Raw genomic sequence first — 14,110 nt, 5'->3', positions numbered from 1 at the left:
TGCACCACAAAAACATTGACTGATTGATATGGCGCCATTGTCATTCACTTTTATACCCATTTCAGAATTCTCATTGTTGCCGCTTTTATCTACTGTTTTATCATTCGCTCTGGTATTCCCATTGTCCCATTGTCAAGAGTTTGGGAAAATTGGAGTTGTGACGTTGTTCAGCTGTTTGCCCTCTGGGTTTGTTCTCTACATTTATCTTCGTGTCTGTTGAGAATTGGCTGACGGAGTTCAGTGTGTCTTCTTTGTATGCTCTATCAAATAAAAGTTTAAATGACTTTCAGAACGAAATAGTTTAGTTTAGAATCTGAATTTTATATAACTAAACTTTATTCATATACCAAATTTCAAGCGCACCTAACAAATTTTAATTGTATCTTAAATACTTGTAGCTTAGGACAGTTTGCCATGCAAACTTGAATTATCTATATATGTATATATTTTTATTCAAAGAGTGATTCACCGATGACGTAAGTGCACTTCTATTGCCTTACTATCCGATTCTCATGAATTGCACTTTAAATAATAAATACATATAATAATTAATATTTTGTTTTATTACTGTTTTGTATATATGAATGCATGAATGTATGCATGTATTTATGTAAGTATATATGTATATTTAGATTAAGTTAAATATCGCCCCACTATGTGATTCTCATAAATTCAAGTAAGGATAACAGATTCTTTACGTTGACTAAACAGCTGTGTTAGTAAAATAATAAACTTTATCACTGCTTATAATCTGAGCTTTGTTTACTTTCCAGCAGTTCACTTCTCCTCTTCCTTCCCCCTATTACTCTCACTATATTCCGGTCTCTCTTTCCTGTTCTACATTTAACACGCTTTCATTTCCTAAATATTTTAGCGCATTTAAAAAAGTCATTAACCCTCCTACTAATTGATGGAAAAAAATAAATACATATTTATATGTTATATATGTATTTATATATTTAAATATTTTTACATAAATAATTATGGCTTATACTGAATATGATTAAACTAAATTATTTCGCTGGATTTCGAATTTCTAACTCATAAAATTGTTGTATTATTCTAATTTTCGGCCTCCACATGTGTTTATTAAATCGTGAAAATGTATGGAACAGAAATAATTGCTAAAAGTAACAAAAAATTATAAATAATTGTGTATAATAAATAATCTTACATTTCGGATATTTTCCTAATTTTTTCATAATTATGGAAATTATTTGCCCAGGGCATTTAATTGATTTTGCCTTTAAGTAGCTTGAATTAGAATTCCATTGAATGTGCGTCAATACATATTTAATTTACGACGTGATTCACAGTAACTGAAATCGAATCGGCGTAAAATTCGACTACTGAAAGAGGCGCAAGAGCACGGCCAACAAAAAGAGGCAGACAAAAGGTGACAAGCGCCTTATCAATGCGATAGCATAACATTAATTGCCTTTCAAATGAAGGTAAATTGGAAATTATTGCTGCAGGGCAATCAGACAAAATTTAATTACAAACTCTAGCTAGCTACATGACAAGCACCAGAAACGCCTCGCTGTGCAGCCCTCTGCAGGTGCAGCTGCTGTCAAAAGTTCTAATTGATTTCGCTTACAGCAAAATTCCACATCGCGAACCCAGCAATTGGGCCCAGCTGCGGACTTGGGCATAGGCCATATTAAAACCAGGAAGAAAAAGTTCTCCATTTGCCTGCGCGCTGTGCTTCTTTGTTGTTGAGTCACGTTGTCAATTGAACTTCTTTCCGGGCGTTCCGGTGTCGTTCCTGAAGTGGCAGCCGGCTCGGTGGCAGCCACTTTTCGCAGTCTATTTTACGCGCACCAAGTTTAAATAGGGAAACTTCTGGCAGCAAAAGTTGACAACATTATCGACATAAATTCCAATAGGCATGTGGCCTGAAATTCTATTAAAACTTTATCCACAGCACATGCGCAGCAGCTGATGAAAGAATTTCCTAAGAAATGCGCAGAAAATAGGCTTTTTTAGGAATTTGCCATGCCACTTGAGATGATAAGTGTCCAAAAGCAAATAATATATAAATATTTGCTATAAAATAATAAGGAAATTGAGCCCAGAAAATTACAGCCAGTTATCTATTTAGTTGTGCCTCCGATAAGCGGAACACAGTGCGTATAAGCAATGCGCGGCATGTATAGACAATTGTCAACAAGCCATTGAAAATGATATCAAGTGAGGTCCAGATAAGTCGCATGATTACATTTCCAAAAATGTTATAAATTCGTTAGCAATAGCTAGAAATCAGTTTAGTCTATTTTCAAGTGTGCAAGCTCAAAGCAGTAAAAAATTCAATTCAACATGCTAAAAGGTGAACTTAAAGTTGTGCTAAAGAATATTAAGTGATGAAAATTATAAAAACTTGAATTTGAAGAGTATAAATATAATTTAAATACAGTGCAAGCTATTCGGAATATAAGTATAACAAGAAGAAAACGTGTCCTTAAGCCTTATATGTTGCTAGTGAAAGTGAACACAATTTATATAATACATGTGACATTTAGTATATATTTTAAGTAAACTGCAGTCCAACATTTCATTCCAATTAAATAACCACCTGTACATTTTAACAATACTGAACTAAACCGTTTTCGATTTTCTTCAACTTCCACCTGAGTTGCCATTCATCATAAGCTAAGAAAGCTGGCGTTGCCACCTGTGCAGAATCTCATACTTCCGTAACGTCACTGCTACAAGCATGTTTAAATATTGAACAAAGTTTCGAAATAATGACAAACATGGCATTCTTAAGTTATTATTAATATAATACAGATATATATATATAAGCTAAAATCTTGTGGCTTTTTAAAAGTATATGTGTTAACGCATTACAATTTCTGTTCTACCCGCAGTTTTTCTGATATTCCTTGGCCTATTGGCGCTCAGCAGTGCTGCCACCCTCTATGCGGATGCGGAGGAGTCCACACCTGATCCCACAGATACTACCACTGCGCCCGAAACCTGTTTATATGAAAAACAGCCGTGGGCCGATGAGAATCCGAGTCAATACTATATGTGTGTGGACAATAAGCCAAAACTTGCGTATTGCAATGAGGGCCTTTACTTTGTTAGGAATGCAACTCGTATCGGCTGCTTACCCGCTAGTAAAATGGATCCCAACTGTGTCAACTTGGATGTAACTGTCGGTCCCTGCACCGGCATCAATCTGAAGCAGCCGCAGGCCAGCCAAGTGCTAACCAATTTCTGGCTATGCACTGAGGAGAATGCCGCACCCGTTGAGCTTACATGTCTGGATGACAAGGCGTTCGTTAAGCAGGAAGGTTACCTGGGCTGCTTTGACTGGAAGATCTGGCGTGCACTGCGCGATTGCAATTAGCCGAAAGGCAATTGAAAGCTATCTAGCCCGGATGATAATGTCCACCAAGCATTTTAATTACGTTCCAAATTTTAAAGTGACTTTATCATGATTAAATTTTGCCAAAATGAATGGAAATTAATTTTAAATTGATTATCAAATCATTTACCATTGTTTGATAAGATACAACGGATCAATTGACGCTGCTTGACAAGGGCCTTAAACTGATATTACAACACGATGAAATGCAATAGACTACAATTTCTGGTCAAAGAACAAAATTACATTGAGAACAGACCTCAATGTGGAAGGTTAAAATGAATGCTTTTTGCAGGAAAAATTGCAGAGCTGCAAGCTGTTTGTGTGTGTTGTGTGTGTGTGTGTGTGTGTGTGTGTGTATTGTGTGCTGTCTGAGCTAGCAAAAAAAAAGCAATTGTCACCACACATTTTACCCTCAACAAAACAACACGAAATGGCAAATTGCAGAGCACATAGCACTAAGGGAAGCGGCCAACCTGAATCGGTCAGCAAACATATGTATGTCTAAAATAAAGTACAATTGTTTGTTTCTGTGTGTGCCTGAATGTGTGGGTGCGTGAATGTGTGTGTGTGCTGTGTAAACTAACAGCGAGTTCAAAATGAGTTTAAAGTTCGGCATTGAAGCGCATTAGTTTTGTTTCCCTTGCTTTGTTAGATTTATTTTTGTTCTTTTATTGTTTAAATAGAAAACAAGTAAAGACGCTTCAGTCGGGAGTGCCCAGCTAGGAGATACCCTCAACCTAGTGCCAAGCTGCCGTTGGAAGCTTCTTCTATATACACAAAGAGACACATATGTATATATGCTGTATATTGAAAATGCGATCTTGGAGAACTTCGAAATTTATTGTCCGATCTTTCCGCAATATATATAAATAAAATATATGGCATCCGCAAAGTACAAATATTCATAATATGTAAATGCTTCGAGTTATGCTTATTTTAAATTTGGAACATGGTATCGTCTAAGTGTATCCGAAAAAAAGTAGAAAATGACAGCGATGTGAGTAATGTTTTTTTTATTGTTTTTTTAAAAACAAAAAATCTATATCTTATCTAACGTGCAGCTGTTGCTATTTAACTTTCTCTTTCCGTATCGAAATTAAAACATACCAAAGTGCCAGCTGACTATTTTTATATATTTACTGATAGATACTTGTTGTCTTGTTTGGCACACTCAAAAACAAGGTAAACAGCTGTGTATACTGGAAAACTGATTCGTGAAAAAATGTCAAGTGTTTAAGTGGGTAATCACTTTATGATTTGAATTTGTGTGCATTGCATATATTGGAATCAGCTAATCGGACAACTATATAAATAATTTTTCGAAAATTAGGTTTAGTTTCTCAAAATAACTCAGCTCACTTCGGTTACCACGAGAAGTTCGCCTCCGTCTCAGTTAGGTCATAATGAAAATGAGAAGTTCATTTCTCGGTAAAAATCTGTAATGAGTTAAGGTCTTTGCTTAGAGATATTGCAAATATCCAACAATAAATAGGAACAAAGAGAGATTTGACACTGTCTCTTCCGCTTCCTCATTGGGATAGCTGCAGAAGAAATCCTTAAGGGGGCCTAGGAGACTAACAGCCAGTGTATAATATTTATGGTCCTATCTAGATATTATGCTCCTTGAGGATCAGGAAAGTCTTCTCAAAATCGAAGTAGTATATGGTAGAGGATACATAATAACAATTGGTCGGAAATAGAAATAGTTTTTTAAAATATTGCTTTTTGCTTAGAATGGGAAGCCTATTTAATCCTTGGTTTGATATAATGTTTGCTGTCTACAGTGACAGCTTTAATAATTGTATAGCCCAATTTGCTATATACATATATATACGTATCTGTTTTTCCCTGACTAGCGTTAAATCAGTTATCATTGAAGAATCGTGCGGCCAGCTACGGAATTAGTCACGCTTTGCCGGAGGAAAGATGAATCCAACCGAAAGCTAAATGCTGTCTACAAGCGACTCTATTGCCTAGGTAATAAATGTCTGCTGTGTGCGATACAGTTCACAGCACACAAGCACACACACGCACACGCACACGTGTACATGTGAAGTTGGAGTGTCAGTGACACGAAACTGCTGCAAAAGCGCAACAACAACAATAATGGCAACTGCGACAGTGGCCCCAAATGAGTTAGTCAGGAAATTGCATTATTTGTCTTTGGCTGTTGTCCCTTACCCAGCCGACCCGCTTCCCCCTCTCGCCCATATCCGTTTGGCTTAGCTCTGCAGCCAACTGCCGGGCACTTTAAAACGGCGCTGGCTATCTCCGCTGTGGCACTGTTTCTGTCACACATGCGAATTTCAAATACGCTCTCCAAGTCACAGCAATTTTTCTGCACCATTTCCGCCCGTTGCTGCTGTTGTAGCTGCTGCAGCTGCTGTTGCTGCATTTTAATTGCTTGGCTTGGTGTGCCGGCCTGGGCCATTAATCCTGCACAAGTTGTGCACTGAAACTACGAAAAGGGATTTTTAAAGTCACAATTGTCGTATGTTATCAACACACAAGCAAACACACACACACACGCACACACACAAACTGAGTGTCCAGCTGACTGTCGCGTCGAGAAGTTGGCCTGTAGTTAAGGGCCATGAAGCTGTCGCAACGGTGCTCAGATTTAATTGAGTTTGCAATTGTTTTGCGGCCTGGCCAACTCGAAGAGTTTCGCCAAGTTATGCATTTGAATCGCCAGCCAACGAGCTGAACTTTGACCCAACAGCACGGAGTGTTCAGTCAACGGCACACAACTTCCGTTTCCACACATTGACGGACACGGGTCAAAGATGTTGTTGCTTTAATTACGCTTGTGTGTGTGTGTGTGTGTGCGTGTATGTGCGCTTGGCTACAGCAGACATAAACATAGCTGCCATAAACCGTGCCAGCGACCTGCGCCAGACAGACACGGCGTATACGCAATGCGCCCAACAGTATGCAACAATATTTCAGCTTTTGCTTGGGCCTTGAGCTATTTGCACGGCACTTCCTGTCGAATGCCCATAATTGGCATTTTTTGCTCCTCTTCGTATTTCTCGTTTTTCTTGTTTTTTTTGCCTGCACATTCCGCTCTTGAGCGCTGCGACAGCCACTACACAAGTCAACTTAAGCGGCACCAGCCGCAAAACCACTTGCACCCACACCATGCAACAGCTAGCGCCGACGTAGCCGGGAAGCATCCCCTATTGGGTCTGCACTTTGGCTGATTTTCAGCGTGGGCATTCCTTGCCGAGGACATGCTCGGGCAGGGCTGGATGAATCATGGTGTTCGCTGTTAAGTTGGCTTAAACTTTTCCACTTGAATGGCAACGGAAGGTTTTATGAGTCGCCTATCCCGGATTCTGCCCACTCCACTACCCCCCCCCCCCCCTTCCCATCGCTGGTTGCCACATTGTGTTGCAGCGGCGCATGAAAGTATGCAGCATGAAATTTGCTACACTGCAACAAATAAATATTTGACCCAGCCCTCCCTTCCCCTAACCGAACCTACTTTCAGTACGTCCCTTATGGCCAACCCGGCGCCTTGCATTTGTATTTTATGGCGCCGCTGAATTTATATTTGCACTTAACAAGCGACAACAGCAACAACAGCAGGTTAAATTCGAGAGTGCAACAGCTAGACGATACCCTTTACGCAGTGCTTAGTTTTTGTTTGAGGATAATGTTATCAACATTTTGGAATATTTCCTTATTCTGCGTATTATAAGCAAATTAATTAAATTTAAAGATGAGATTAGCTTTTTATATTTCACATTTAGTTCATACAGACTGCAGCACAGACAGACAGACGGATACTCTATAGAGTCGAAGGTTTATCCTTCTGTCCCTTCCACAAAACCAGTATACCCATTTTCCTTGCATATTTTCAATGGGTATAACAACAACTTTGCACAGTTTTGTTCACCAAACTTTATTTTGGCTTATTTTTCGGTTACAAATCAAATCCAAAATCGCATTAAAATTGCATGCAACAAAAAAAAATTGGAAAACAAAACATGCCACAACATCGCGTTGCCAGAAGCTAGAACTCACAATATGTTGCAAAAGGTGTTGCAGGAATGGGTTCCCTAGTTCCCGGACACAAACTATCCCTCCTAGCAGCACCCGCTCCCCCTCTGTATCTGCTGTTTATCAAGCATTTTACGGGGGCTTTTTGCCATTTCAATTGAATGTTCGTGAGACGAAATCACTTCAACGCCTTCGATTTCAATTTCCGCCACATTTCCAATTTGAGTTTTGTTATTGCATTTGCATTTGATTTGCTTGTTTGTTTTGTTGTTGCATTTACTTGAATGCCATTCGAATGTTTTGCGCCCTGGCTTGTCGTCGCTAGCCAGGTGTAATCCTTTCCGGACTCCAGGTGTGGCCTAGTTTGGATTATGCAGTCATGGGGCAGACAGGTAAATATTAAATAGACAACAAATTCTGCTCTGTTCTTTTTCAGTTCAAATTTATTTACATAATAAACACACTCTACAGTAGTTTTATTTTTTGGCTCATAAGCTACTTTGGAGATAGTAAGCCTTACTGATAAACATATCATGCAATACATTTAACTAAATATATGAATACTAGCGGGTATAACCCGGCCTTGCCCGTGGCACGTATGTAATAAATTAAATGTTTTCAAAAAGGTTTGAAAATTATTTTGAAACTCATTGGACGGGAATCAAACAACTTTTATTAAAATTCACCAAAAAAATCTTTGAAAGGCATTTTCCACCGACGTATTTTAGATTTTGAGAAAAATGTGAAACACGTCTCAAATAATTTTTCTTATAGATCTTTTGGAAATAAATTTGAACACAAAACGTCATCCACCAAATCTTCGACCCCCATTTGCACCAAGGAGGGATGGATTTTTCAAAAAGTGTGAAACACCCCTCAAATGAATTTGAATATAGATCTTTGAAAATGAGTTTGGGGCCGATCGGATGGTAAATAAAAAACTTTCATACAACCGTTTTCTGCCAATTTACCACTGTTGCGGGTGGAATTTTCCAAATCGTCGAAATACGTATTCATTAAGTTCTTATTGAGAGCTTTGAAAATAAGTTTGAAGCAAATCGGACACAACTTAAAACTTCGCACAAAAAATCTTTAAATCGCATTCCCCACGAAAATGTTTAAATTCTGCGAAAAGTGTGAAACACGTCTCAAATGATTTTTCTTATAGATCTTTGGAATCGAATTTGAGTGCTAAACGTCACCCACCAAATCTTTGACCTCCATTTCCACCAAGGAGGAATGGATTTTTCAAAAAGTGTGAAACACCCCTTAAATAAATTTAAACATAGATCTTTAAATATGAATTTGGGGCCGATCGGATGGTAAACAAAAAACTTTCATACAACCGTTTTCCGCCAATTTACCACTGTTGCGGGTGAAATTTTCCAAATCGCTGAAATACGTACTTATTAAGTTCTTATGAAGAGCTTTAAAAATAAGTTTGAAGCAAATCGGACACAACTTAAAACGCCGCCCAAAAAATCTTTAAATTGCATTCCCCCCGAAGTAGTTTGAATTCTGCGAAAAGTGAGGAACACGTCTCAAATGATTTTTCATATAGATCACTGGAAATGAATTTGAGCGCGAAACGTCACCCACCAAATCTTTGACCTCCATTTCCACCAAGGAGGAATGGGTTTTCCGAAAAGTGCGAAACACCCCTCAAATGAATTTGAACAAAGATCTTTGAAAATAAGTTTGGGCCGATCGGATGGTAAACAAAAAAGTTACATACAAACGTTTTTCGCGATTTTTGCACACTTGCGAGTGGAATTTCCCGAAACCCCGTCTTAACGTGCACCTACATCACATAAGGTAACTACAGTGAAAATTTCAGCTTCCTAGCTCTTACGGTTTGGGCTGTGCGTTGATCACCAATCAGTCAGTCAGTCAGTCAGTCAGTCAGTCAGTCAGTCAGTCAGGACAAACAGTTTTATATATAGAGATTATACTTAATTCATTTTTAGAACTTCACATTAAAATTTGTTACTAAGAAAACCGTTTACTATTGTTTTCGTCCCATCCCCTTAAATATCATTTTCAAACATCTATGTGAAATTTTATTTACGTCGTGATTGACCAAATGCGAAAATCATCTCCGATGACTGGAAATAAGGGTCCAAAATAGTGAGGAAATATTTAAGTTTTTCCACGTTCGGGAACTGTATGTATGTATGAACGTTAAACGAATATACATATATATATATAGCAAAATTTAACAACAACATATTCGCAAATATCGCCCTATTATGCGATTCTCATGAATACAAGCCCAACCGTTTTTGAAGTGTTAGAATGTAAGTGCAGGTTATCTAATAAACTTTAAGTCTGCTCATACTTAAACTTTTACTTGCTATCTTGCTCTCTATCTTTCTCCGTAAGAGCTACAAAGCTGAAATGATGACTAAAATTTCTATTTGGGTCGAAAGTTACCACTAAGAAATGATTTTTAAAAACCGAGCCTCCATGTGCGGGAAAATGCAAATAAAGTTTGCATGAAAAAGACAACACAGCCATATATATTTGCAAATTAGACGTCGTGAGCCCTTGTAACTTAGGTGTCTAAGCATCGGACTGATAATCGAGAGACCGCCGGTTCAAATACGGCAACAATTTTCAATTTTTTTAATATTTTTTTTTCTATTTTTTACTAATCACAAAGCTTACGGAAGATAAAAGACACAGATGCGACTGGAAATGCCGGGACGATTTACGTTTTGTTTTGTTTATTTTTAAAATAAAAATATTAAAGATAGTTATAATATTTGGTAAACAATATAGAGCTTCGCTTAAGATAACGCGGTATCCTTACCATAAGCATGAACCCGGCAAACTTTAACTTTATTACTTGGTGAGTCATTAATTTTCTTTGCTGCAACTAGTTTTTTTTTTTATTTAGCTTCCAGGAATCAGTTGCATTTCGGACATTTTATAATCTGACACCTGCAGTTTTTCTTTAGCTTTTAATTCTTACTTTCTGACAGTTTTTTATAATTTTTATTACATCTTCTGTCAACTGCCCTGTAGCTATTTATTCCGCTCAGTTCTTTCTGCTCTGCATTATACTGTGTCAGCCTTTTTTTCCTACCCGCTTTCCAATTGGAAACGCACTCGGCGTATCCTTATCGGGCTGCTCATTTTGCATTTGCTTTTTATTTTTGCTGCATACTTTCAGGCTGTGCGCATTTAATGAAGGCTTAAACGAACTGGCTGACTGGCGAACATTATGCAAAGGGAGCACGTGGAGCATCAGGAGCAGCATCCACACTCAATACCAAGAGGCGTGCGTGTTTTATGTCAGATCAGAGAAACGCTTCTGTCAAGTCTGCTGCTGCTGCTGCTGATATGGCATCCATAACCCATTTGTATTACATGGCGCAGTCAATAGCGGACCCGTGTCTAAGCATCTAGTTTGCTGTCCTTTGCAACTGTGCGGCTGTGTGCGTGAGTGTATGTGTGTGTGTGAGTCAAGCCTAAGCTCCGTTACATGTCATTGTAATAGTATCATGCTGTAACAGATTGCTGTTTACCTTGATTTACATAAGAACAAACAGACACCTGCTCTGGTGCACGGGTGTGGGGGGCAACCGCAGCAGTGCAAACAAACGACGCTGCTCAATCGCAGTGGTATTGTTGTGGTGTTGTGGTGCAGTGGTGCACAGTGGCTAGTAGCAGGTATGTCTGGCACATGGATGTGTTTCACATACACTTAAGCATGCACTTAGTCTTTGCGCCTTTCACTTCAGTTCGTGTCGTTGTTGACATCGATGTCTATGCATGGGCGTGAATAAGCACATTGCTCATTGTGTGTGTGTGTGTGTGTGTGTGGGTGAGGGATGTGTTTGTGTGTGGGATATATGCAAATTTGTTTGCCTGCTGCCGTCTTGGCACACAGAACAGCAGCAAAATGAGCCAACGCCCGCTGACGACCGTTTTTTTTTTGTTGTTAACAGTTTTCCATTTTCTTGATTTTTCTTTTGTGTTATTTCCCTTCCACTAAGCAAATAAAGTTATTTACATGCGCAACCAAATCGATTTGTGTGTATCAAATTGTGGCTCTCCGTGCAGCTGTTACATGGAAAATCAGCCCAGGAGGTGCCACCAACTTGGCCAGAAGTGAAGTGCAGCCAACATTAAACAGTATTCAGCGCTGAAAGCCACAAAGTTTGTTCTTTGTTTTGGGCTCATTTCAAATTATTGTATAAACTTTACCTGCATGGTGCAGGATATACGAGAAACTACTTTTCAAATTCTGCTCGAGCTGGTCTGAACTTAATGGACAGATTATTAAAAGCAATAAATTTTTAGATAAAAGTCAACAACATCTGTTTAAGTTTTGTAAGCTATTAAAAATAAATTTAAAAGTCAATCAAGGTGACAAAACCTAAAACAAACAAACAACAAACATAAATGGTATTCCTTCTTGAGATTGTTTTAGGTTCGAATAAATTATGAAAGCTTAAAATCTATGTTTAGCATTTATTTAACGAACCAAGAAAGAACCATCTAAACGTAAATTAATACATACATTTTTATATTAGTTATGAACCCGAAATCGAAAATTATAATAATAATATATGTAATAATATAATATTTAATAATATAATATTGTATGGCTTAGATTTAATAACATTTAACATAACTACGACGTAAATGCTTCAGGACATAAAAATCTATTGCAATTTGATAAAGTTATAAAATTCTAAGTCTTATCAAGAGCACTGAGAATGAACTTGGGAATTTAGGAGACATTTGATAAATTCTCTTTGTCAACATCAATTGATAAAAAAAGAAAATTGCTTAAAAAAACAATATCTATAAGAGTAAATATATAGTCGATCAACACTTGGAATCAAATTGATCACATTTAATATGATGAATATTGTAATTATCAGGGCAAGGTTTATATGAAGGCTAGTTTTTGAGAAGCCCAAAGGAAAAGCCGAACTCTGTATTTTGCATGGGAATATCGGGAGTTTTATTGAAAACATAGACAAATCTAACAATAATCACCACAGCGCTATCCTATCCCAATTAACCTGCTTAGTTCGAGGCTATGTACACATTACTTTGGAATGAGAACAAAATGAATGATAAACTAACCAAATGATGCACTGTCTGAACAAATGAAGATAGAGATTATGTTATTTTATAAATACCCACGATATATATTTTTGATCAGCGCCATTATCATTTTCTTTATTAGTAAATCGATAGAAAACGAACCCAGATCAAAATGTAGCATTAGTGAAACTGGCTTTGTTTTGCAAAAGTCAGGTCAGAGGGGAGCTTAAGCCGGATGCTAATTGAACATGGAATTTGAAGCATTACAAGTTAAATGTGTTAGAATTCAACACTTTTGGCCCCTGGCTGGTAATCGAAGATTAGCACACAAATAAGCAAATGAACTGTTGCCTAACCGCTGAGCCGAGCCGATGTGGTCGAACGATGGAGAGAATGGGGCCCATGGTCTGTCACCTAGGCGCTGCCCACAAGGCCCCATAATTAAAGCAAAAAATTGTCGGCAATTTAATTAAAAGCAATTTTTGGCCTGGGCGTTGTTTATGTTGTCAGCGGGTTGAGCAAGCGGTTGGCTGCAGCCAAACGGGGCATAAGCCGCTTTAGGGACACAGCGGACCCGTACACAGCATGTTGGCCCTGGCAAAGGATTTGCATTTGTTTGTTGTGAATGTTTCCCTGCCCCCCTCCCTTATGCGGAACAATTACGCAGAGTGCGTGGTCAAATGCACTGGAGCATGGATTGTGGGCGTGACTGGACAGCATTTGGTGCGGTCGCGCAATGGCTCCGCGTAAATCCTACGTTATCCGGCCGATGCGTAGCAGGGCCAGGCGGACCCAAGCCAACCCATTGCGCTCCATTGTTTGCGTAATTCGATAAATTGACGGTACGTTGGCCTCCATGGCTTTTAAGCCCAGTTGCCCATTTTAATAATTTTTAATTAGCAGCCGCTGGCTGACAATTTTGTGACCGCTCTGGCAAAATTGGTTTTTAATTAAGTTCATTTTGCGTCGCCCCAAAATCCGCTAAATCTAATGAATTCAACAATTGAGCCACGAATATCTGTAAAACGAAAGTTCGATGTACGCCATACAGGAAATACTTTCTGTTTTCATTACAATACATGTAAAGTATTCAGCTGGAAACTCTATAGCATATATCGAAAATAGAAAAAGCTGGTAAAACCAGCGAGCCATAAAAAATGTTCGTCAAAAGTCTGTAAAATTTGTTCAATTCAACTAAAACCCCCACTTGATTGTGGACGAGTAAATAATTCAAACTTGAAGTCTCCAGTTTCAAAAGCGTAGAAAATTAATTGCAAGCACGCAGACAGACGAAAGGACTGCAAAATGGACATTGCTCAAAATTAATGTCTCTTCTTAATATGTTTACAGAATATTGAAACGATCAGTAATCAATCATTCTTAAATTCGGCGATATGTACATTCGTCTAAACAAATGTGCCTCTCTTACTGTGTTTACAGGGTATTAAGAAAATAACTAAATATAGCTTTAATTTCGCATTTAATCAGTATTGCCTGCAGACAAACTAATATGCCTCTTTTTTTATTTTTACAGAGTATAAAATAGCTCAAAGCTAGCTCTTAACTAATATGCTTTTACTATATTTACAGAGTATTACAAATAAATAAATAAAAGGCATTCTTAACTCGCCTCAGTAACCACAAGGCGTATACATAATAGAAAGTGAC

The 14,110-nt window shown here is 38.1% G+C and overlaps 1 protein-coding gene across 1 annotated transcript; it reads left to right on the top strand.

Annotated features, from left to right (window-relative positions):
• The first annotated feature begins 2,125 nt into the window (after positions 1–2,125).
• LOC135436600 (uncharacterized) lies at positions 2,126–3,480 on the top strand. The gene is made up of 2 exons (XM_064694242.1): positions 2,126–2,326; positions 2,868–3,480. Exons 1-2 carry the CDS (start codon positions 2,317–2,319, stop codon positions 3,350–3,352), a joined length of 495 nt encoding a protein of 164 aa, XP_064550312.1. The 5' UTR covers positions 2,126–2,316; the 3' UTR covers positions 3,353–3,480.
• The last annotated feature ends 10,630 nt before the right edge of the window (positions 3,481–14,110 follow it).

Source organism: Drosophila montana, unplaced genomic scaffold, assembly GCF_035044405.1.
Source record: "Drosophila montana isolate Dmon_TW-CO22-7 unplaced genomic scaffold, ASM3504440v1 contig_3733_1, whole genome shotgun sequence".
Taxonomy (NCBI): Eukaryota; Metazoa; Arthropoda; class Insecta; order Diptera; family Drosophilidae; genus Drosophila; species Drosophila montana.
Note: the sequence above shows the minus strand (reverse complement) of the source record. Positions and strands in the feature narration are given on the sequence as shown.